At 43.2% G+C, this 22773-nt stretch overlaps 1 protein-coding gene across 1 annotated transcript in view; it reads left to right on the top strand.

The window, feature by feature from the left end:
* Positions 1-3413: 3413 nt before the first annotated feature.
* The window catches only part of ARHGAP26 (Rho GTPase activating protein 26), a 517227-nt gene continuing 497867 nt past the window's right edge, over positions 3414-22773 (top strand). The window contains exon 1 of the mRNA XM_049786899.1: positions 3414-3567. Coding sequence (XP_049642856.1) covers positions 3414-3567 — 154 coding nt within the window. The remainder of the gene's footprint in view (positions 3568-22773) is intronic.

The following is a 22773-nucleotide window of genomic DNA, read 5'->3' as shown; positions in this document are numbered from 1 at the left end:
TCGAACCATGGTCCTTCGGCGTGCAAGGCAAATGCCCTATCTCCATGCTATCTCTCCAGCCTCTACATATGTTTTTTTGATACATATTTGTGTACATGTGCACATGCACTTTTCAGCAAGGTGACCTGTGAAATTATGACTGGGCTTCCCTTTCTTATACACAAAATAGGAATCTATTTTATATATAAGAGCCAATCTCATCTTGTGGAGCCAATCTCACCTTGTGCAGATTGAATACATGTAAATAGTTTAATGCAGTGGCAAAAATTAAGTGCTGACCAAATTGATAACTATTATACTTCTATTATTGTTGCATACACTATTGGCTAAAAAGATAAAATAAATAATTTAGGTGATCCTCGTTAAATACTTTACTGTCACCAAGGTCCAGAGCAACAGGTTCTTTTATAGAGGTGGGTGTGACAATTGGCTCTTGTGCTTGACACTTTTTCATATAGAGGGACAAGCTGAATTTCCCTCCCCTTGAAGTTGCGTAGGCCTGTGACCTGCTGCTCCCTATGAAGCTGGTAGAAACGTATCACTTCCAAGAAGTCTTGATCCAGCTGGAATGTTCACTTTCCACTCTTGAAGCTATTGTGCAGTGAGGAGGCCCAGAGAGAGATCGCCCCCCAGAAAAACTTCAAGATCATCGGAAGAGAGAGTGATGCTCAAAACCCGCCTCAGTTCTTGTTTCTGTCACTGTCTAGCTAAGGTAGACCCCAAGCTAGAACCACTGAGCCAAACCCACAGAGACCAGGAGAGAAAATAGAACCTTTGTTATTTTCCAAATAGCAACGTTGCCGTGTGTGATTGGTTATCTAAAATTAGAGAGATGGGGCCACAGACATTTGACAGTGGTAAAAAGGGCTTGCCTTGCACGCGAATGACCCAGGTTCAATCCCCAGCATCTCACACAGTCCCCAGATCACAGTTAGGAGTGATTCTGAATGCAGAGCCAGGAGTAAATCCTGAGCACCTTGGGCTGTGGGTCTAAGAGAAAACAGAGAGGGAGAGAGGGAGAGAGAGAGAGAGAGAGAGAGAGAGAGACAGACAGACAGACAGACAGACAGACAGAGACAGAGACAGAGAGACAGAGACAGACAGAGACAGAGAGACAGAGACAGAGAGACAGAGACAGACAGAGACAGAGGAGAGACAGAGAAACAGAGACAGGGACAGAGACAGGGACAGACAGAGAGACAGGGAGAGAGAGCGAGAGAGTGAGTGAGAGAGAGGGAGAGAGAGAAAACACCTGTCTGTAAGCGCCCAAGATACACAAATAGACAGACTCAAAGGGTCTCCATTGTAGATTTCCCTCACAGAGGAGGAACACATCTTTTTCAGGTGTTAACTGTGCATCAGTTAGAAGTCTGGGCCTGCTATCAAGTAAAATTTTGAAGATGAAACGGAGAAGCAAGCAGATCATCATTCTGTTTTGCATTTTAGGTCAATCAATTACTTACTCAACTTTTGAACGTTAACTGCAACATTGCTCTCTCTTGCTTGTTTCTCTTTCCCACTGACCACGAGTAAGCAAGTTCTTTGTGTTGTATCCTGACAGTCTAGCCTTAGAGCCTGCACTTCAGAGCAAACTGAAGCTCAACTGAAGCAAGGCGACTAGTTCCTCGATTAGTCATGCTTCAAGAACAGTTCCTAGGATTTTACAATTCAGCCCTAGACGCTGAAGGATTCAACCCTGCCAAGCTCGGGTGAGCTGCTAGAATTGGGGTGGAAAAACTGGGAGCACCGCCTAGGCGGGTTGCGACGGAGAGGGGCCAGAACCAACTCATTCATTTATTTCACAAATTTTGGTTAATTACCATGACACACACGGAAAGCGCCTGCCACTACTGTTAGCTGTTGGTAGCATCAGCCCTCTAGAAAACTGCAGTAACGTGCCCTCACAAGGTAGGGAAGTAAGACGAGCAGAGAAGGTAATTATGTCAAGTCGTGCTTGGTGCAGGAACACAAGTGGAGGCTGATACCTTGTGTAGGAAGTCGGGTTCTTAGGTAGGAAGTCTGGGGGTGAGGTGGGGAAGGGAGGCGGTGGTGGCAAGGTCCTGAGTTGGAGTGGGCGAGAGGGGGACGGACAGTAGGGGGCGGGAAGGCTGCAGGGCAGAACTGGCCGTTCCAAGATGCAACTATTTTGTGCGGGACTCACGCAACACGTCGCCTAGGGTCGACGTGGTTGCTCGCAGCAGGCGTTCAAGGGGGGAGGGTGTCGGCCCTCCGGAACCAAGGGGTTCATTGCATTTGAACGGCAAGCTCGATCGTTTAGCAGTTCAGAAAGGACTGTTCAGTTCAGAGGTCCTCACTTCTGCAGCCCTCATTTCCTGGGGGTTCACGCTTCCCGGTTCACCAGAGCTGCAGATTCTCCGTCTCGGGCTCCAAAATCATTTTTTTGTGTTTGTTTTTTTTGGCTTATTTTTGGGTCACACCCGGCAGCGCTCAGGGGTTCCTCCTGACTTTACGCTCAGAAATTGCTCCTGGCAGGCTCAAGGGGACCATATATATGGGATGCCGGGATTCCTACCACCGTCCTTCTGCACGGAAGGCAAACGCTCTCCCCTACCTCCATATGCTATCTCTCCGACCCCCTCGGGCTCCAAGAATCTTTCCTAGAGCGCACGGGCAAGGGGTGTGGGGTGTGTGTGTGTGTGTGTGTGTGTGTGTGTGTGTGTGTGTGTGTGTGTGTGTGTGTGTGTGTGTGTGTGTGTGTGTCGTAGGCACGAAAACCGGGTAGCGCCCGCAAGCTATATCTACCGGGCGAGCGGGCGGCGGGCAGAGGGGCGGGGTTTGTGCTGCAGACCCAGGGTGGTTAGTATGAGCCACGCCCCTGCATGAGACCCCGCCCATCAAAGCAGCCGATTGGCTGAACGCCGCGGAAGGGCTGGGCATTCCCGGGGAGGCCGCTGCTGCGGGCGTGCTGATTGGCTGAGGCTGGGATGAGGTCATCGCTAGCAGGTTCGAGCGGCCCCGGACGCCGGCCCTCCCGGGAGGCGGAGTGAGGGTGCTGTGAGAGGGCGCTCGAGGCTGCAGGATCCGGAGAGAGAGAGAGAGCGGAGCCGCCTGCCAAGGAGGCGGGGAGCCCGTGGCCGCCTTCACTCGCCGGCTCCTTCGGCTCCTTCGGCGCCGGGGTCCGCCGCCGCGCGCTTCCCGCTCCGCCTGGCAGCAGCAGCAGCCGCTCCTCACCCGGATCCCTCCGTGGACAGGGTCCTGGGGCGTCGTGCGCGCCCCCTGCGGAGCCAGCCCGAAAGGGAGGGCGCCGCCACACCTGTGGAGCCGGCGGGCCGTCGAGGGGAGCGGGCCGGGCCGGGCGGGGGGTCGTGGGCGGCTCGCGGGGCTCTTCCATCCCTCCTTTCCTCCCTCCCTCCGTCCCTCCGTCCTCCGCGTCCTCCGGCCGGGCTGCCGGCATGGGGCTCCCCGCGCTGGAATTCAGCGACTGCTGCCTCGACAGCCCGCACTTCCGAGACACGCTCAAGTCGCACGAAGCGGAGCTGGACAAGACCAACAAGTTCATCAAGGAGCTGCTCAAGGACGGCAAGACGCTCGTCAGCGCGCTCAAGAGTGAGTCTGCCCGCCCGCCGCGCCGTCTGGGGCTCGGTCGGGGTCGGGGTCGGGGTCGGGGTCGGGGACCACCCGGCGGGCGTGCTGAGGCTTCCCGGGCCGGACTGAACGCGGGCGGGCGGGAAGGGGGCGCAGCTGAGGGACGCCCGTCGGGTGGCGGTGGCGGTGGCGCGCGCACCCCGTCCCGCTGACAGGTGTCTGGGCCGCGGGGCTCGAGCCCGGGGAAGGAAGCCTTGCTCCTCCCCTCGGGGCGCCCGGCGAGCGGGGAGTGGGTTTCGTCGGGTCCCCGCTGCCTGCCCGCCTTTCTGCCTTCCCTGGGGGGTGATGAGGCGGTGCCGATCGCTGCCCCTGCGACTTCCCCGACGCCGCTGCGCGCGAGGCTGGCGGCACCGAGCCGGAGAGCCCGCGGAGTGGCCGGCCGCCAGGATCCCCCGCAGGGTTCTAGCGAGCCGCGGGGCCGAGTCCGTGCGCAGGTTCCGAGCCTCGTGTTCCGCACAAGGTGACAGCGGTGGGAGGAGAGAATCAGAGTGTTCCTTGACTCCGAACTGTGGGCGACGGTTTAAAAATAGCTCGAGCAGAGTTCTCCCTCTCTCCCTTTCGCGCCCGGCTCCCCAACTCTCCTTTTAGTCTTTTCTTTTTTACATCGCGCATAGCCTTGACCTCTCCAGAGTTCCCCAGAAGGGGAACGTCTTCCATCCTTTCTGTGGGAGAGAGAATTTGAAACCCAGACTTAAAAGATCCATCCACCAACCTTTCATGTACCCCATCTCTTTCTTTCATTTCTTTCTTTCTTTCTTTCTTTCTTTCTTTCTTTCTTTCTTTCTTTCTTTCCTTTCTTTCTTTCTTTCTTTCTTTCTTTCTTCTTTCTTTTCTTTCTTTCTTCTTTCTTTCTTTTTCTTCTCTTCTTTCTTTCTTTCTTTCTTCTTTCTTTCTTTCTTTCTTTCTTCTCTTTCTTTCTTTCTTTCTTTCTTTCTTCTCTTTCTTATTCTTCTTTCTTTCCCTTTCTTTCTTTCTTTCTTTTCTTTCTTCTTTCTTTCTTTCTTTCTTTCTCTTTCTTTCTTCTTTCATAAGGCAAGGTGAAATAGATGTTCTGTGAAAGGCTTTTCTGCTGAGCAGTAAGCACCCCTGGTGATGGGCACCTTGGTTTGAACTCTCTCTCTCTTTAATTTTTAGCCCCCCCCTCCCTTTTTTTCTTCTCTTCCATTCATTTGGTCCAACTTTAAGTTGTAAGAATCCAGAAGAACACGAAGGTAGACGATGGAATTGCCTTGGACTTGGTGGGTCCCTCCTCTCTGCTGTCATTACTTCAGTGGTGGACATTTTTCAGCTCTGTTGTGTCGTCAGAAAAGGATCCTAATTGTGCCAGTGGTTCCCAAGCTTCTTTCAGTGACTCCGACAGAAGTCACGTGCCCGAGATGTGATTTTCTGGGCCTGTTTCTAAACCTGAAAAAGGAGACAATGGAACCCCCAGGTAGAAATGTCAAACTTTTGAAGTGAAATAAGCCCAGACAAACTGTGATGTGCTATGAGGAGACTGTTTAGAGACAGGGTCTTTGTAAGGGAACTTATACTTGAAGTAGAAGAACAGACTTATTTTTGTTTTGGGGCCACACCCAGCAATGCTCAGGGCTTACTCCTGAGCACCAGGAGTTTGAACCAGGTCCATTTTATACAAGGCAAACACCCTACCCACTGTATTACCCTGTTTCCCCGAAAATAAGACAGTGCCTTATGTTAATTTTTGCTCCCAAAGATGCACTAGGTCTTCTTTTCAGGGGATGTCTTATTTTCCCATGAAGAATACTGTACACATTTATTGTTAAATGAAAATAATGGAAATTATTATCTATATATGGTACAATAGTAAGGTAGTTGTCAACGCAAACCAGACAAACTGTGAACCCTATAGACGCCAGTCGGGGCAGCCCTACCAAACAATTTACGGTAAATTAATTTTCATTCCAAGGCAGAGCCTGGATGGGGGCTTATTTTCAGGGGATGCCTTATATTTCACCCAGAAGGAAACCTGGAAGTAGGTCTTATTTTCAGAGGATGTCTTATTTTGGTGGATAACATTGGTATTTTTTCATCCTCCTCCTGCCTCCTAGGTTTTTTCTTTTCTTTCTTTTTTAATGGTTAATGATAAGGACCATCCTTGAACAGGGAACACATGAACTTTGTTTTAGGAGTAAGTCAATGAGACTATTATTACAGGTTGGTTCCATGATTTTGAATTGAAATTCAGATCGACTTTAATGCTTTATTTAGCAAATGCTTGGGATGCCTGCTGGGTCCCTTCCTGGACTGAGTAGGATGGATTCCCAGTGGCTCCAGAGGTTTTACTCTATGTTGGACACTGTTTCACCATGGCTGTTCTGTGTGATATTCCTTATTTTAAAAGTGAGAAAACAGGGTTGGGGGCTTCTTACACAATTCACCCACTCCAAAGTCTTAGCTTGAGATAGAATTCCTGGGGATGCAGAGCTCTGAATTCTCATCCGGTCCTGACTTTACCCACATTGGATACATGGACCATGTCTTTGGAATTTGGACTTGCATTTTATATCTTGAAGCTGAGGACTGTGCCTTTGGGTGTGACTGGCAATTTTGTATCACTGTATGGGAGGAGGGACTGAGAAGTCTTTGGATAGGGGTGATAGGGTTCAAGTGTTACTTAAATGATCTAGTGCAGTGACTAACATAGACAAGTATAAATTGAGGGAAAGCCTAACAGGACACTAGGTTTTCTAATCCCTGTATATTCTGTTCTGCAAATATCTAAACTATTATACTACTAGCTACTGCTTATATACAAGTTGTGTATTACTTACAAGTGGTATGATCATCTCTCAGATTTCTGATATTGACATTAGGAGTTTCCTACGGGGTGACTCCAACTGTTTAGTATTTATCTTGTGTGTGTGTGCATGTGCCATGCCACACATCCCATCCAGGGCCTCATATATATGAAATGATACCACTATACTTCTGAGCTACAGCCCAGTCCCATCTCATATTATCTTTCATTGTATTAGAAAATATAATGTAGTAAAGTGGGGAGACCTATGTCACTCTTGAACCTAGAGCCTAGGGAGGAGAAGGACAGAGAAATCAAGGTGAGAAGGAAGAAGCTGAGAAAGGGAAGTAATGGGGGAACAGGGATCTGGGCTTTGGTTATTTTAGGAATGTGGGAGATCTAAGCTGAAACTACCAAACTGTGTGTGTGGTGTGTGTGTGTGTGTGTGGGTTTTTGGGTCACATCTGGCAATGCTCGGGTTATTCCTGGCTCCAGGCTCAGAAATTGCTTCTGGCAAGCACGGGGGACCATATGGGATGCTGGGATTCGAACCGATGACCTCCTGCATGAAAGGCAAATGCCTTACCTCCATGCTATCTCCCCGCCTGAAACTACCGAACTTTAATGTGCCTGCCAAGGTGGCAGGCAGAAGACAGTGGAGGCTGGTTGGGGTGTGAGGGATGATGTAGTATGGGAGCACCAGGTGACACTGGTGGTGGGATTGGTGTTGAAATATTATATATCTAAAACTCATCCATCAGTAACTTTGTAAGCCATGGTTCTTTAATTAAATAACATATAAGAAATTTTTTTTAGAGTTAGAGGGTTTGCACTAGCCCCAACTGGTGCTTTGGGCTCAGGAATGAGCGCTGGCAGTGCTCCAGGGAACGATGTGGTGGAGATTGCAACTGTGATGGCAGGATAAAAGGCAAATGATTTAACCTCGGAGCTGTCTCTCTGGGCCCTTATGCAATGCTATCAGTGTTGCAAATCCTGTATTAAAAATAAAACCATAAAATACATGCATACTTTATATAAGTAATGTTGACTTGGAGACTTCCAGTTTCAGAATTTTATGATTGCATTTTATTACAGGGATATGCCTTCAGGTTTATGTTTCCTTGCTTATTAAAGGCAATAAGGCCTCCAGGGATTGTTAAAGTTCATTTAGATGATTGTTGCTATTTTTTTTTTTCCTTTGGGGGACTTTGAGCCATACCTGGTTTTGCTCAGTGGTCACTCCTGGCTCTGTGCTCAGAGAGGTGTTTAGGGGATCAAATGTGGTATTGGCGTCAAACTAGAATGGGCTGTATTCAGGACCTTATACACTCTTTCTGCGCTCGTTACTTGGTTTTATGAGTGAGCCTGAAGATCACAGAGACTGGTCATAGAAGTCTGTTTTAACCCAAGTTAACTCGAGTCTCCTTTTAAAGTTTGTTTAATCTGAAACAAATCTGTCCACTAGTTCAGTAGTCTCTTGAATCCCTTTGAAAATCTGATAAATGAACTCTATGAAATCTTCCTCTAGAGTTCAAAACCTCTGATCTGGACACATAAAAGATAAGCAAGATAGAGGCCAGAGAGATAGCACAGCTACAGAGTGGTTGCCTTGCATGGCAGACCTGGGAGGGGCCTGAGTTTGATCCCCAGCATCCCATATGGTCCCTGTAGCCTGCCAGGACAGTTTCTGCATCCAAAGCAAAGAGTAAACCTTGAGCGCTGCTGGGTGTGGTCACAAAACAAAACAAAACAAAACAAACAACAATAAAAATATGATAATCAAGAAAGTAATTGGGAACCTACATAAAAAAATCTTTAAGAAAAAAAGCGAAAATTACATTATTTTTTTGTGAAAAGTTCTCGTTGGAGTCAGGTCCTGGCTACTCCCAGTCATTCTCTTTTGTCTTTTCAATGGGTCCTCATTTACTTGATACTTTTGTTGGTGAGTCATTGGCCTGTCAAGAGGGTTCTGAACATTTAATTTGCTTTATTTTATTTTTTGTAGTGATGAGAGAGATGGAAGTGAAGTTCAGATTGAATTGAGTTTTAGGGTTGTCTAGGTTTTGGATCTTGACTCCATCACTTATGTTGGATTTTTGGTGTGTGTGTGTGTGTGTGTGTGTGTGTGTGTGTGTTTGGATCTTGACTCCATCACTTATGTTGGATTTTTGGTGTGTGTGTGTGTGTGTGTGTGTGAATGTGTGTGTGTATCTGTAAGAATGTGTGTGTGTGCGTGTGTGTGTAAGAATGCACCCACCTGTGGTCTGAGCAAAAGTGCAGCAGTATAGCATTTGCCTTGTATGTGGCTGACCCAAGATAGACCAGGGTTCGATCCCCCGGCGTCCTCTATGGTCCACCAAATCAGGAGTGATTTCTGAGTGCATAGTCAGCAGGAGTTACCCCTGAGCATCACTGGGTGTGGCCCCAAAACAAAAACAAAAACAAAAAGGCACCCAGCTTGGGGCCTCATACAAAGCTCTGCTTAGTTAATGGTAGTTAATCTTCCAGCTTGAGAACTATAGCCGGGGATGGGGGGGGGGGGGGTCATAAGAGGAGGCACATTTCTTTCTCAGTTTGCTCAGTTTGGGTATAAGGAATCATACTCATGCCAGTTGTTAGAACCTACACAGTTATCTATGTATTAACCACTGGGGAAGAATTCTGGTAGTTCTGCTTGTATAAAGTTGTGTTTCTATAAACAAACAAAACTCAGAACATAAAATCCCACAAGTTTACAAGAAAAAAATGCCAGTCCCCAATCTTCCTTTATTCCTAATAATAGTGTAATAATTCCATTTGTCAACCTTCTGGTTAGAATCACTTTCCCCTCAGTGTCTAGGGTGGCCACTTCTCTCTGCCTTGTAGGAAAACTTGCAACATACATTGGCCTTTATGTCTGGGCAAATTAAGCATAATTTGTTCATTTTGAGGGGTAGTGTGGGTTTTCAGGATCTACTTCATTCCATGGTTACAGTTAGTTTATGGATTTGTTGCTGGGGATCTGCGCCTTTAAGTATAACTTCTGCTTTCTGAGATCGAATGAGAAATGCAGCTAAAAAAAATGTTAGGGCCAAGGATGTGTTTCAAGTACATGCTTAGCATGTATGATCCCCTGAGTTTAATCCCTGGTCCTACAGGGTTCCTGAGTATCCCTTGGATACTATTGGTCCTGAGCACTGAAATGTTAAACCCTCATAAAAAAACCATCACCCCTATATGTTGCCTAAAAAGTGAATAAGTAAATTAAATATCATCTTTATTGAGATATCATTTCCATTTCCATATAGTATACATATATAACATCTAATTAAAATTTTTGTTTGTCTGCTAAGGACTTACTCTAGCTCTGTGTTCAGGACTTACTCTTTGTGGGTGTCTGGCTCCTGACTCTGTGTTCCAGGATTTCTCTTGGTAATATTGTAGGGTACCAGGGATATAACCATGGTTGGATCGAGCAAGGCAAGTGTCTCAACCCCTGTACTATTTCTGCAGCCCCAACTAATTTTCAGAGAATGTACAGAGTTACACAAGCATTACCAAAATCTGTCTTAAAACATTTTCACTACCACACCCTCTCCCCAGCCCATAATAAACCTCATTCCTTTTAGCAGTCATTTCCTCTTCCCCCAACTCCTTTTTCTCCCAACCGCAGAATCACTTACTAGTGTATTTTCTGACACTATATGTAAGCTGGACATCAGAAGTACAGTTTTAGTTGATATCTGTTAGATGCTGGTGAACAACTCCAGCTGCAGATATCTTGATCAAATTGAGGATGAATTGATCATCTCTTTTCCTCTAAATCAGGGGAATTTAAGTAGAAATGAGGTCCCACTACTGATCTGTGTTCCAGAACCTACGGAATTTTAGGTGTATCTTTCCAGTCAAGGAGATGGGAATAGATCATTCTAGTTCATGGTACTTTTTTTTTTTTTTTCTTCGGGCCACACCCGTTTGATGCCCAGGGGTTACTCCTGGCTGAGCGCTCAGAAATTGCCCCTGGCTTGGGGGGGGACCATATGGGACACCGGGGGATCGAACCTCTGTCCTTCCTTGGCTAGTGCTTGCAAGGCAGACATCTTATCTCTAGCACCACCTTGCCGGTCCCTTCTTTCTTTCTTTCTTTCTTTCTTTCTTTTTCTTCTTTCTTTTCTTTCTTCTTTCTTTCTTTTCTTTCTTTCTTTCTTTCTTTCTTTCTTTCTTTTTCTTTCTTCTTTCTTTCTTCTTCTCTTCTTTCTTTCTTTCTTTCTTTCTTTCTTCTTTCTTTCTTTCTTTCTTTCTTTCTTTCTTTCTTCTTTCTTTCTTTCTTTCTTTCTTCTCTTTCTTTCTTTCTTTCTTTCTTTCTTTCTCTTTCTTTCTTTCTTTCTTTCTTTCTTTCTTTTCTTTCTTTCTTTCTTTCTTTCTTTCTTCTTTCTTTCTTTCTTTCTTTCTTTCTTTCTTTCTTTCTTTCTTTCTTTCTTTCTTTCTTTCTTTCTTTCTTTCTTTCTTTCTTTCTTTCTTTCTTTCTTTCTTTCTTTCTTTCTTTCTTTCTTTCTTTCTCTCTTTCTTTCTCTCTCTCTCTCTCTCTCTCTCTCTCTCTCTCCCTCCCTCCCTCCCTCCCTCCCTCCCTCCCTCCCTCCCTTCCTTCCTTCCTTCCTTTCTTTCTTTTCTTTCTTTTTTTTTTTAGTTCATGGTACTGTGTAGGATGAAGAGGAAGTAACTAAAGGAGATGAAGGACCCAGCCCCTTCTCTCATTGAGCTTATTCAGAGAGCGACTTCAGATGTGATCCTGAGCTTTGTGACCTGTATCCTGCTAGTGGATACATCAAATAAAATGAACTTATTTTGTAGAGTTTCAGTTGAGTCCATAGTATTGATAGAACTTGTTGGAGATTTCCTGAACTTTTGATTTTATTGAGTTCTTGTTAGTTAGTAATTTTGAGATCTATTAGACTTTATACCCCAAAGGCAAACACAGTAAATTTTTACACAGATAAGTAGTTTAGTCTAATAACAGCACCAGCAACTTATTTATGGAGCACCTCCCAAGTGCCTGGCCCTATTATCAGCACATATTTTTTCTTTCTTTTTTTTTTTTGGTTTTTGGGCCACACCTAGAGGCACTCAGGGGTTACTGCTGGTGGCAGGCTGGGAGGTGGGGGAACCCTATGGGATGCTGGGGACTGAACCCAGGTCAGCCACGTACAAGGCGAATGCCTACTCACTGTGTTCCTGCCCTTAGGTCTCAGCCCCTAAGTGCATATTTTCTTATCCCTTATCACCAGTCTGAAAGATGTATATTGTATTTTTTTGGCTTTCAACATTGAGATAAGGTGCATAAAGTTCCGTAACTAGGACATTGTGCAAACCTGTCTTGAATGTATGTTCAGAAATTGCAGGGCCATCTTTTGAGCATTTAGAAAAGATGTTGAACTTAAGATGCAAATGTTTCATAGATCTAGATCAGTATTTCCCAAAGTGAGCAATATTGCCTCCAGCCCGTCGGTCCCAACCCAACCCACCCCCGCCTTTGGACTGAAATGATTGAAAGTAGTCACTTCTGATATATATATATATATATATATATATATATATATGATATATATTTATAATATACACATTTATATATAAATAAAATTTGAAAAAGAAATCTGAATAGCAATGCCAAAAACCTTACTTGCCTTTCTATTATAACACAGTGATTTACAAGTTGCTCATAATATAGTTGTTTTAGGCATTAAATGTTCAAGCACCAATCCTACCACCAGTGTCCCCAATTTCCCATTCACCACCTTTTCCTGTCCCCTTGCAGGCACAAACTTATTTCATGTTGTTTGTTACAACACAAAGGCAAATGGAATGATCAAAACATAGACCAACAAGGGTCAATTTGAAATAATGGTTGTGGGGTCAGAGCATTATAGTACAGTGAGTAGTGCATTTGCCTTTCACACAGCTGACCTAGCTTCTATATACTCTGCATCTCAGTTGGTCCTTGAACCTACCAGAGTAATTCCTGAGTGCAGAGCCTGGGATGACCCCTAAGCAATTCCAGGTATGGCCCCAAAACAGAAACAAAACAAACAAAAAAGTAAAAAGAACAAAAAACAAAGAAATGATTATTATATTTCTCTCCATGGTGCTCCTAAAGTCAGTGTCTAAGGCTTTACTTACCATGCTGTGTTTAGTACTGTTTGAGCCTGCTGGTGTTACTGCAGAAATCTCTTTTTTTTTTTTTTTGGTTTTTGGGCCACACCCTGTGATGCTCAGGGGCTACTCCTGGCTATGCAGGAGTATGTATGCAGAAATCGCTCCTGGCTTGGGGGACCATATGGGATGCCGGGATTCGAACCACTGACTGTCCTGGATTGGCTTCGTGCAAGGCAAATGCCCTACCGCTGTGCTATTACTCTGGCCCCTGCAAAAAATCTTTTATCAGGCTCTGGTATATGCCTAATGGTTCATCTGCTTTACTTATTAAACAGTGGAAAAAGGGGCTGGAGAGATAGTACAGTGGTAGGGCATTTGCCTTGCAGTGTAGCTGATCCATGAAAGATGGTTTTTGAATCCTGGAATCCCATACGGTCCCCGTGCCAGCCAGGAGCGATTTCTGAGCCAGGAGTAACCTGGAGTGCTCCCGGGTGTGACCCAAAAACCAACCCCCCCCAAATAAAAGTAAACCAAAAAACTTAGTAAAAATTTATTAAAAGTTTTATTTATTTATTTATTTATTTTGGGGCCACACCGTTTGATGCTCAGGTATTACTCCTGGCTAAACGCTCAGAAATCGCCCCTGGTTTGGGGAACCGAGGTCTTTCCTTGGCTAGTGCTTGCAAGGCAGACACCTTACCTCTAGCGTCACCTCTCCGGCCCCTATTAAAAGTTTTATGCTCGAAGCATTCCCACTGTTTTTGTACTTTAAAAATCATTATAGGCTTTTGAGGAGCTGGTGGTGCTGAAAGGTGGCAAAGTGTTGTGTAAGAAAGCTTTTCAGCAATAGTACTGTAAGTCACAGTGCAAAAAATTTAGGTTTTTTTTTTTTTTTTTGGTTTTTGGGTCACACGCGGCAGCACTCAGGGGTTAACTCTTGGCTCTATGCTCAGGAATCGCTCCTGGCAGGCTCGGGGGACCATATGGGATGTCGGGATTCGAACCATCATCCTTCTGCGTCTAAGCAGTGGTTGGCTGTTGTGTATGTAAATATTTTGGGGGATTACTATGTTGCTCACCCTAATCTGTGCCCTACCCTAGGGTGTGACCTGGCATTCTGCCCCCACCCTAGGGTAGGACCTGATTCTGCTTCCACCATTGGTTGGTATCTGATCCCACCATTGGGTGGGACCTGACTCTGGAGTATAAGAGCAAGGGTCTGTGGAAGGCGGGGGGGCTTTTTGCTGGCTGGAACTGAATCTGAGTCTTTGGACTTCAGTTTTGTCCATCCGAATAAAGCAAATATTTCCACGAGCCTGATTGTCTGCGAGCTGTTTACCCGCCGTTTCACCTCAGAACCGTGGGCTAGACAGGGTGGCAGATGCGTGCTCCGAGCTGGAAGAAAAGGGCCTCATTCTCCATCCCTCCATCAGTCAACCTCTTCAGGGGCTGACCTGCTACAGTTGGCAACCTGCGGTTCGCGAGCCACATGTGGCTCTTTACACTTTTAATTTGGCTCTTCTGTCTGCGGGGTGGCTGCTCCAGGAGTCAGGACTCTACTCCTAGCCTCTGTCAGTGCATGCCTTGTGTGGCTCTCAAAATAAATTTCAATTGTGGCTTTGGCGAGATTTGGCTCAGTTGTAAACAATGGTTGCCGACCACTGTAAGGCAAATGCCTTACCGCTGTGCTATCTCTCCGGCCCCAAATTTAGTATATTTAAAAAACTAAAAGCTCCTCTTGTAAAAGAGATTGGGGGAGGCACTGGTGATAGGAAATTAACACTGGTGAAAGGATTGGTGTGGGAATGTTGCATGTATGCCTAAAGCGCAATCATGAACAACTAATTTCACGGTGACAGCATAAAAGTAAAATTTTGGGGGGTTTGTTTTTGGGCTACACCTGGTGATGCTCAGGGATTACTCCAGGCTATGCACTCAGAAATCGCTCCTAGATTGGGGGACCATATAGGACCATAAAGGGGGATCAAACCGAGGTCTGTCCTAAGTTAGACGCTTGCAAGGCAGACACTCTACCGCTGTACCACCATTCAGGCCCCTATAAAAGTAAATTTTAAAAAAGTTTGTATAGACTATTGTGATAGGGAGATGAACTGATGTTCAATGCCAGTGAGTATTGTTCAGGAGTAATTACGTTACTCATCAAAATCTCAATGCAACATATGGATGCAGAGTTTGGTAGCAAAAAGTTTGTCCCAGCTCTTTTGCTATTCTTTAACACCTTGTGAATCAAAGGAAAAAAAGCGACATTTCCCATTTCCTAATTAGTTGTAAACCGTGGTAATTTGCAGTACAGACATTTGGCATATACTCATATAAATATAAACAACAGCAAGTTAAATCTAAGCAAGATTTCTTTCCTTTTTTTTTTTTTTACTTTTTATATAACCACATCATGTAGCCGTTCACATAGCGGCCTCTTAGGTCCAGTTTCCCCTATTATTTACATCTCACAGATGATGATGATGATGATGATGATGATGATGAGCCCCTCACATATTTGCCTCCTAGGTCCAGTTCCCTTTATTATTTACATTTCAGAGATGCCGCTGCTGCTGATTTGCAATTTGGGAAGAAATCTAGGGCCTCATTTGGAGGCCTGTTGCTCTCCCTGCTGAGCTATATCTCCAATATGATATGTTACTAGTTACTATAATTGGTCCTTTGTGCTGGGGTTCACTCTATATTATTTATTTATTTATTAGCAGTTTATTTATTAATTGATTGGGTTTTGGGCCATACCAGGCGATGCTCAGGGGTTACTCCTGGCTCTGCTCTCAGAAATTGCTCCTGGCAAGCTTGGGGGATCATATGGGATGTCAGGAATTGAACAGGGTCAATCCCAGGTTGACTGAATGCAAGGCAAATGCCTTACTGCTGTGCTATCTTTTCAGCCCCTATTTATTTATTTATTTATTTATTTATTTATTTATTTATTTATTTATTGCTTGCTTGCTTGCTTGCTTGCTTGCCTGCCCACACTTAGCAATACTCAGGCTTACTCTTGGCTCTACACTCAGGTCAGGAATCACTCCTGGTGGTGCTTAGGGGACCATATGGGATGCAGGGGATTGAACCTATATGTAAGGCAAGTGCTCTATTCATCATACGATTGTCCCAGCCCCAGCATTCTATATATACACTTACATTCTCTCTCTATATTTTTTGAGTTTTGATACATGTATAGAACACATAGTTGACTCTACATTGTCCATCATTGTCCTTCAAATCTGTGCTCCTTTTATATCTACATTTCCTCTCTTTACCATTCTTGGCAACCACTTGACCTTTTTACTCTCTCTAGTTTTTTGCCTTTTTCAGGATGTTATGACCTCATCATTTGGCAAAAATGATTTTTAGAGGAACCCATTTTGTTTTTATGTGATTTGATAGTTTATTTCTTTTTATCTTTGACTGTATTTCATTGAATATAACAGAATATATCTATTCATTTATTGAAAGACATCTTTTTTTTTTTTTTTGGTGTTTGGGTCACACCGGTAGCACTCAGGGGTTACTCCTGCTCCACACTCAGAAATCGCTCCTGGCAGGCTCGGGGGACCATATGGGAGGCCGGGATTTGAACGAAATACCTCCTGCATGAAAGGCAAACGCCTTACCTCCATGCTATCTCTCCGGCTCCCAATTGAAAGACATCTTGGCTGTTTATAGTTTTTAGCAATTATGAATAAAGCTACGGTAAATATCTTTATGCAGTTTCATTTTTTCTAGCAGTGCTCAGGAGTTATTTGTGGCTCTGCACTTAGGAATTACTACTGGAGGTGCACAAATAACCATAGGGAACACCAGGGACCAAACGTGGGTCTGCTTTATGTAAGGCATGTGCCCTACTTGCTATACTATCTCTGCAACCCTTTTTTGTAGGTTTTGTATGGATATACATTTTCTTTTTTTTTTTTATATGCCAGTCAAATTGAGAAGTGGGAGGGGTTATATACCAACTTTTGTGATACTAATGTTAATAACTTCTGATAAACCACTGCCATTGGACCAACCCTGGATATATATTTTCAACTAATTTGGGTAAATATCAAGCAGTGCTGGATCATGTGATAAGAGTATACCTAATATTTTAAGAAACTGCCAAACTGTCTTTCAAAGTAGCTGTCCATTTCGTCTTTCCAACAGCAATGGAAACTCATTCAATGGATTTCCAGCAATGGATGAGAATTCCTGTTGTCGTTGGGATCAATATGGGATGCCAGGAATTGAACCCAGGTTTGCCCTGGGTTGGCCATGTGCAAGGCAAATGCCTGCCACTGTGCTATCTCTTCACTTTTTATTTATTTATTTATTTATTTGTTTGTTTGTTTGTTTTTAGGCCACACCCGGCGGTGCTCAGGGGTTACTCCTGGCTGTCTGCTCAGAAATAGCTCCTGGCAGGCACGGGGGACCATATGGGATACTGGGATTTGAACCAACCACCTTTGGTCCTGGATCAGCTGCTTGAGCAAGAGGCCCCAGTCTCTCCAGCTTTCTTAAAGTATTTTTTTAAATTAGAAATTAGAAAATTTACCCTATTTTGGTGGTAATGTCGACTGGTCCATTCTTTCTGGAAAACAATATGGACATTTCTTTTTCTTTTCTTTCTTTTTTTTTTTTTTTTGGTTTTTTGGGCCACACCCATTTGATGCTCAGGGGTTACTCCTGGCTATGCGCTCAGAATCACTCCTGCTTGGGGGAACCATATGGGACGCCGGGGGATCGAACACAGTTCACATCCTACGCTATTGCTTGCATGGCAGACACCTTACCTCTAGCGCCACCTTTCCCGGCCCCCAAATATGAAACATTTCACAAAAAAAAAAAAAAAAAAACCAACAAAAAACCCAAAAAACAAAACAGAAAAAAGCTCCCATATAACCCAATACCACCCCTCGAATATACCCTAGAATATCCCAAAATACCATGCAGAAAAGCCCTCTGCACTCCTATATTCATTGTAGCACTATTCAGAACCACACAAGAATCTGAAAACAACCCAAGTGTCCAAGAACAACTGAGTGGCTAAAGGAACCGGGTACATCTATCCAAGAAGGACGTACTACACAGCTGTTATAAAAAATTGAGTTTAAGAAATTTTGCTTATATAAGGATGGATTTAGAAAGTATTTTGCTGAGAAAATGAGTCAGAGGGAGGGGGGATAGACATAGAATGATCACACTCATTGTGTGGCTGAAACTGGTTTAGCCACTTGCAAAAAAGTGAACATAGTCCCCAGTTAACATCATGTACAAAGGTAAAATCCAAATGGATTAAAGACCTTGATATCATACCTGATACCATAAGGTATATAGAATAATACATAGGTAAAACACTCCATGACATTGAGACTAAAGGCATCTTCAGGGCGGAAACTGCACTTTCCAAACAAGTGGAAGCAGAGATAAATAGATGGGAATACATTAAGCTGAGAAGCTTCTGCACCTCAAAAGAAATAGTGCTCAGAATACAAGAGCCACCTACCTTGTGGGAGAAACTGTTCACCCAGTACCCATCAAATAAGGGGCTAATATCCAAAATATACAGGGCACTGACAGAACTTTACAAGAAAAAAACATCTAATCCCATCAAAAAATGGGGAGAAGAAATGAATAGACACTTTGATAAAAAAAGAAATACAAATGGCCAAAAGGCACATGAAAAAAATGCTCCTCATCACTAATCATCAGGGAGATGCAAATCAAAACAACGATGAGATACCATCTCACACCACAGAGATTGGCACACATCACAAAGAATGAGAACAGTCAGTGCTGACTTGGATGTGGAGAGAAAGGAACTGTTATTATTATCCACTGCTGGTGGGAATGCCATCTAGTCCAACCTCTATGGAAAGTGATATGGAGATTCCTCCAAAAATTGGAAATTGAGCTTCCATTCGACCCAGCTATTCCACTTCTAGGGATATACCCTAGGAACACAAGAATACAATACAAAAATCCCTTCCTCACACCTATATTTATTGCAGCACAATGGAATATTATGCAGCCGTCAGGAGAGATGAAGTCATGAAATTTTCCTATACATGGATGTACATGGAATCTATCATGCTGAGTGAAATAAATCAGAGAGAGAGAGAGAGAGAGAGAGAGATATGCAGAATAGTCTTACTCATCTGTGGGTTTTAAGAAAAATAACAGTCACTTTTGCAACAATCCTCAGAGACAATGAGAGGAGGGCTGGAACTCATTTCAAGAAGCTCACCACAAAGAGTGGTGAGTGCAGTTATAGAAATAACTACACTGAGAACTACCATAACCACGTGAATGAATGAGGGAACTGGAAAGCCTGTCAAGAATACAGGTGGGGGTGGGGTGGGATGGAGGGAGATTTGGGACATTGGTGGTGGGAATGTTGCACTGGTGAAGGGGGTGTTCTTTACATGACTGAAACCTAATCACAATCATATTTGTAATAAGGTGTTTAAATAAATATATTAATAAAAAATAAAAAAAGAAAAAAATTTAAGTTAAGAAATTTGCTTATATATGGATGAATTTAGAAAGTATTATGCTGAGATAAATGAGTCAGAGGGAGGAGGGTAGACATAGAATGGTCATACTCATTGTGGGATTATAAAATGAGATAGTATGGTAATAATATCTAAAGACAATAGAAACAAGTGCTTGGAGGACCATTCCCTGGTAGAAAGCTTGCCAGTAAGAGAGGGGGAGTGCTGGTAAGACAGAGAAGGGACCACTGTGACAATGATAGTTGGAAATGAACACTCTGGACAAGAACTGGATGCTGAAAGGATATAAAGTGATAGGCATGATAGTCTTTAAACGACAATATTGCAAACCAGTGTCTAAAAGGAAAATAAAAAGGAAGAGTGAGAGAGTAAAGAGAGAGAAAAAAAATGTCTGCCACAGAAGCAGCTGGATGGGGGAGGATATAGAGGAGAATGGGACATTGATGGCAGATAATGTGCACTGGTGAAAGGTGTTGGACATGCATGACTGAAACACATCATGTACAACTTTATATTTGTGTTTTTCATGGTGATTCAAGTAAAGAATTAATTTAAAATAAAAAATTCACCAATTTTTTTTTTTTTTTTTTTGTGGTGGGGAGGTTTGGGTTTCTCCCAGCTCTCTCTCTGCTTGCTCCTTTCCATGCTTAGTGTATATTGTAATGTTGGGGATTGAACCTGGTTTGGCTGCATGATAGACAAGTGCCTTACTCCTTATACTATCTCTTTACATCCTGCTCCACCAGAATTCACTAAGTGCACAGTTCACTGGTTTGCATTTTAATTTACTGAATTCATCAGCCATCACCTAAGTTCAGGTGTTTTTTTTTTCTTACTCCCCAAAGGCTCTGTTGCATTTTTACCTCAGTCAACCACTTTTTAATGTTTCTATAGACTTGTCATTTCTGGGAATCTAAGTGGAGTCATACTTTGTAGATATTCCAGAGCTCGTTTTATTCAGTCTCCCATGGAAAGATACACATTTTTCTGATTAACAGGGAAAGGACATCATTTGCATTTGTTTGTGTCTTAACTTTCTGTGGGAGAGCCTCTTTAAAGTGAAATTTGTCAGCTTCCAATTTTTATGAGCTTTTATCATATCCATTGTTTTTATTCTTTGCATTATATATATTAGCCTACTATAGCCAGTTGATATTTTTCTGGTATACTTTTGAATATATTAGATTATATTTTAGGAACGGAATAATTTACTCCAAATTGGACGAATCTTAACAAAATAGGCCCTTCTATTAGCTATTGATATGGAATCTGAAATAATTAGGGGCTAAAAGGTTATCTGGGGTGGGACAGGACTGGAGTAGCTCAGGAACCAGGGGCTCATCTGTAAAGACCCAAGTTTGATGCTTTGAATGACCCCCTAAGCACAGGTAGGTATAGTTCTGGAGGTCCCTGAGTATAGCTGGTTTGGTGCTAGTGTTTCCTGAGCACCATTGGGATGGTCCTGACAGGTACCAGTGATGCTGAACCTGAGAAGCTTGTGGCCTGGTTGGTTGAGTATCGCCAGGAATGGAACCCAGATTTGGGAATTTCTAGTCGTGTGTGTGTGTGTGTGTGTGTGTGTGTGTGTGTGTGTGTGTATGTGTGTGTGTTAGTTAAAGAGAAAGATATATATATATCTTTATATCTATATAATTATATACACACAATCATAAATATATATATATATATATATAGAGAGAGAGAGAGAGAGAGAGAGAGAGAGAGAGAAAGAAAGAGAACACACAATTATCCTATTATTCTTGGGCTTTTTAAACTTTAAGTTTCTTTACAGAAAAAATGGCCTGTATCTAACAGACTATTCTGACGAGATTTTCTGGAAACAAAAAGGCTATCTTGTTTGTCAGGCTGAGAAAGATAGCTTCAGTGGCCAGAGGAATGTTTACAAACCGGAGCCACTGGGGCTTACCCAGTTTTGTAGAGACCCAGAGTGGAGAAAGAGAGGAAACAATAAGGAACACAGCTTGGCAGTGTGGGCCAGAAACTGTCACAGTGTGTTTACATCTGGCTCGTTTCACTTTGGTTGGAAGGCACAGAATGTGGCAGAGGGTGCATGTGCAGACTGGGCAGTTGCCTACTATCTTTAGAAAGGAGATTCCTGGGGTTCAGGCTATGTGTGGAGAGTGTGCATGTGCACATTTCCTCTGCTGGATGGACAACGGTTTGAGTGAATATTTGGGAGTTCTTGACTGAACTTTGTTAATTGATTACTCTGGGCCAAGCCAGTTAAATGCTTTAATTTCTGCAACAGCTACACAGGGAAAAACAGAAAATAATCCTCCATTTTACATGGTTTATAGACACTACAGGTAGGTTTCACATATCCTCTGATCTGGCTATCAGATATCTTTTTAAATTTGCAGCAGGCACATTTGTACACTTTGAAAATATAAAACTAGCTCTTGTGAGACTTTGGATAGATTTCTAGGTAGATCTAGTTGAACTGGAGGCGATTTCTAAGCACAGAATAGAGCAAGAAGTTTAACAGAGTTTGGACTAGATATTTTGCTATTATACTTGTGTGCCAGGACTTGATGGTCAGCTGAGTAAATAAAATTAAGACATTTTTACACATATGACTTTTATCTTTTAAAAATGCTGAAGTGTGTGATACCCCTAAATGACATACAATTCCAATGAGACAGAAAAGGACACGTGAGTATTCCTCTATTCTGATCTCTAGGTCTTCTGCTGGAGACATTTGATCAGGTTTTGTAGCATTAATCAGATATAATTTATGCATATGCAGGTAAATACATATTTATATATCACATTAATTTGCATACCCCTTTATTGTAATATGTTTTAGCTATCCTATGTTGGTATACATAGAGTTCACTCATCTTTAGAACTGCATTGTGTTATCTTCTGTGGCTTAAATATAGTTCAGGAGCCTCAGAGAGGACAGGGGCTATGTGCTTGCCTTGCAGGTGGGTACTGAGCACAAAACCAGGATTAACTCCTAAATACCACTGGGTTTAAGATAAAACTCCCCCAAAAGCATCAAAAAAAATATTTAGTTTGTTTAACCACTCTTCAAATAATCAACATTTAGATGGTTTCTTTTACCATTATAAGCAGTGCTGTTCCTCACATCTGCTATCTAATATTGTTCTATATATTTGTAATATGAAGTGGAACTGTTGGGCAAAGGCTATGCAGTGTCATTTCCATAAATTTCTCATGAAAGTGTTTCTGAAAAGTCAAGAAAACTGGATTTTATAAATCATGATTTCCCAATCAATTAGAAACATTATTTAGATAAGAGAGTTGTCTCTGTACTAGAACATTGTTTAGAATGTTTTTCTCATTTCCTGCTCTCAGGTTTGTATGTCTTGATGATTTTAAGCCTGCAAGTAACAACAGAAATCATTCCCTAAAATGATGAGGCAACTTGTCTGGATAACTTGTCTGTGTTCTTGGAGAGGGTGCTGTTGCATTTTTATCTTTGTGCACCTAAGCCTAATTCAGAAAATCTGGGAGGTATTACAGAAGCACAGTTTCAACTTTAATGACTGGGACCTGAAAGGGCTAATACATACATCTTAAATGTCAGTATCATTTTCAATGCTGTAGTGAAAATCAGATCATATTGTCCCAACAATTGTCTTCTGTCTGTCCCTCCCACAAGCTTAGCACTTTCCTGGATGAAAGTTGGAGGCATGCTGTATATCCTTTGCACTCTATTTCATAGTTGGTGACAGGCATACTCATGGTGGGGTTTCTGACAGACCTTCTAGGTGTTTA

This window comes from Suncus etruscus, chromosome 14 (assembly GCF_024139225.1).
Source record: "Suncus etruscus isolate mSunEtr1 chromosome 14, mSunEtr1.pri.cur, whole genome shotgun sequence".
Taxonomy (NCBI): domain Eukaryota; kingdom Metazoa; phylum Chordata; class Mammalia; order Eulipotyphla; family Soricidae; genus Suncus; species Suncus etruscus.
Note: the sequence above shows the minus strand (reverse complement) of the source record. Positions and strands in the feature narration are given on the sequence as shown.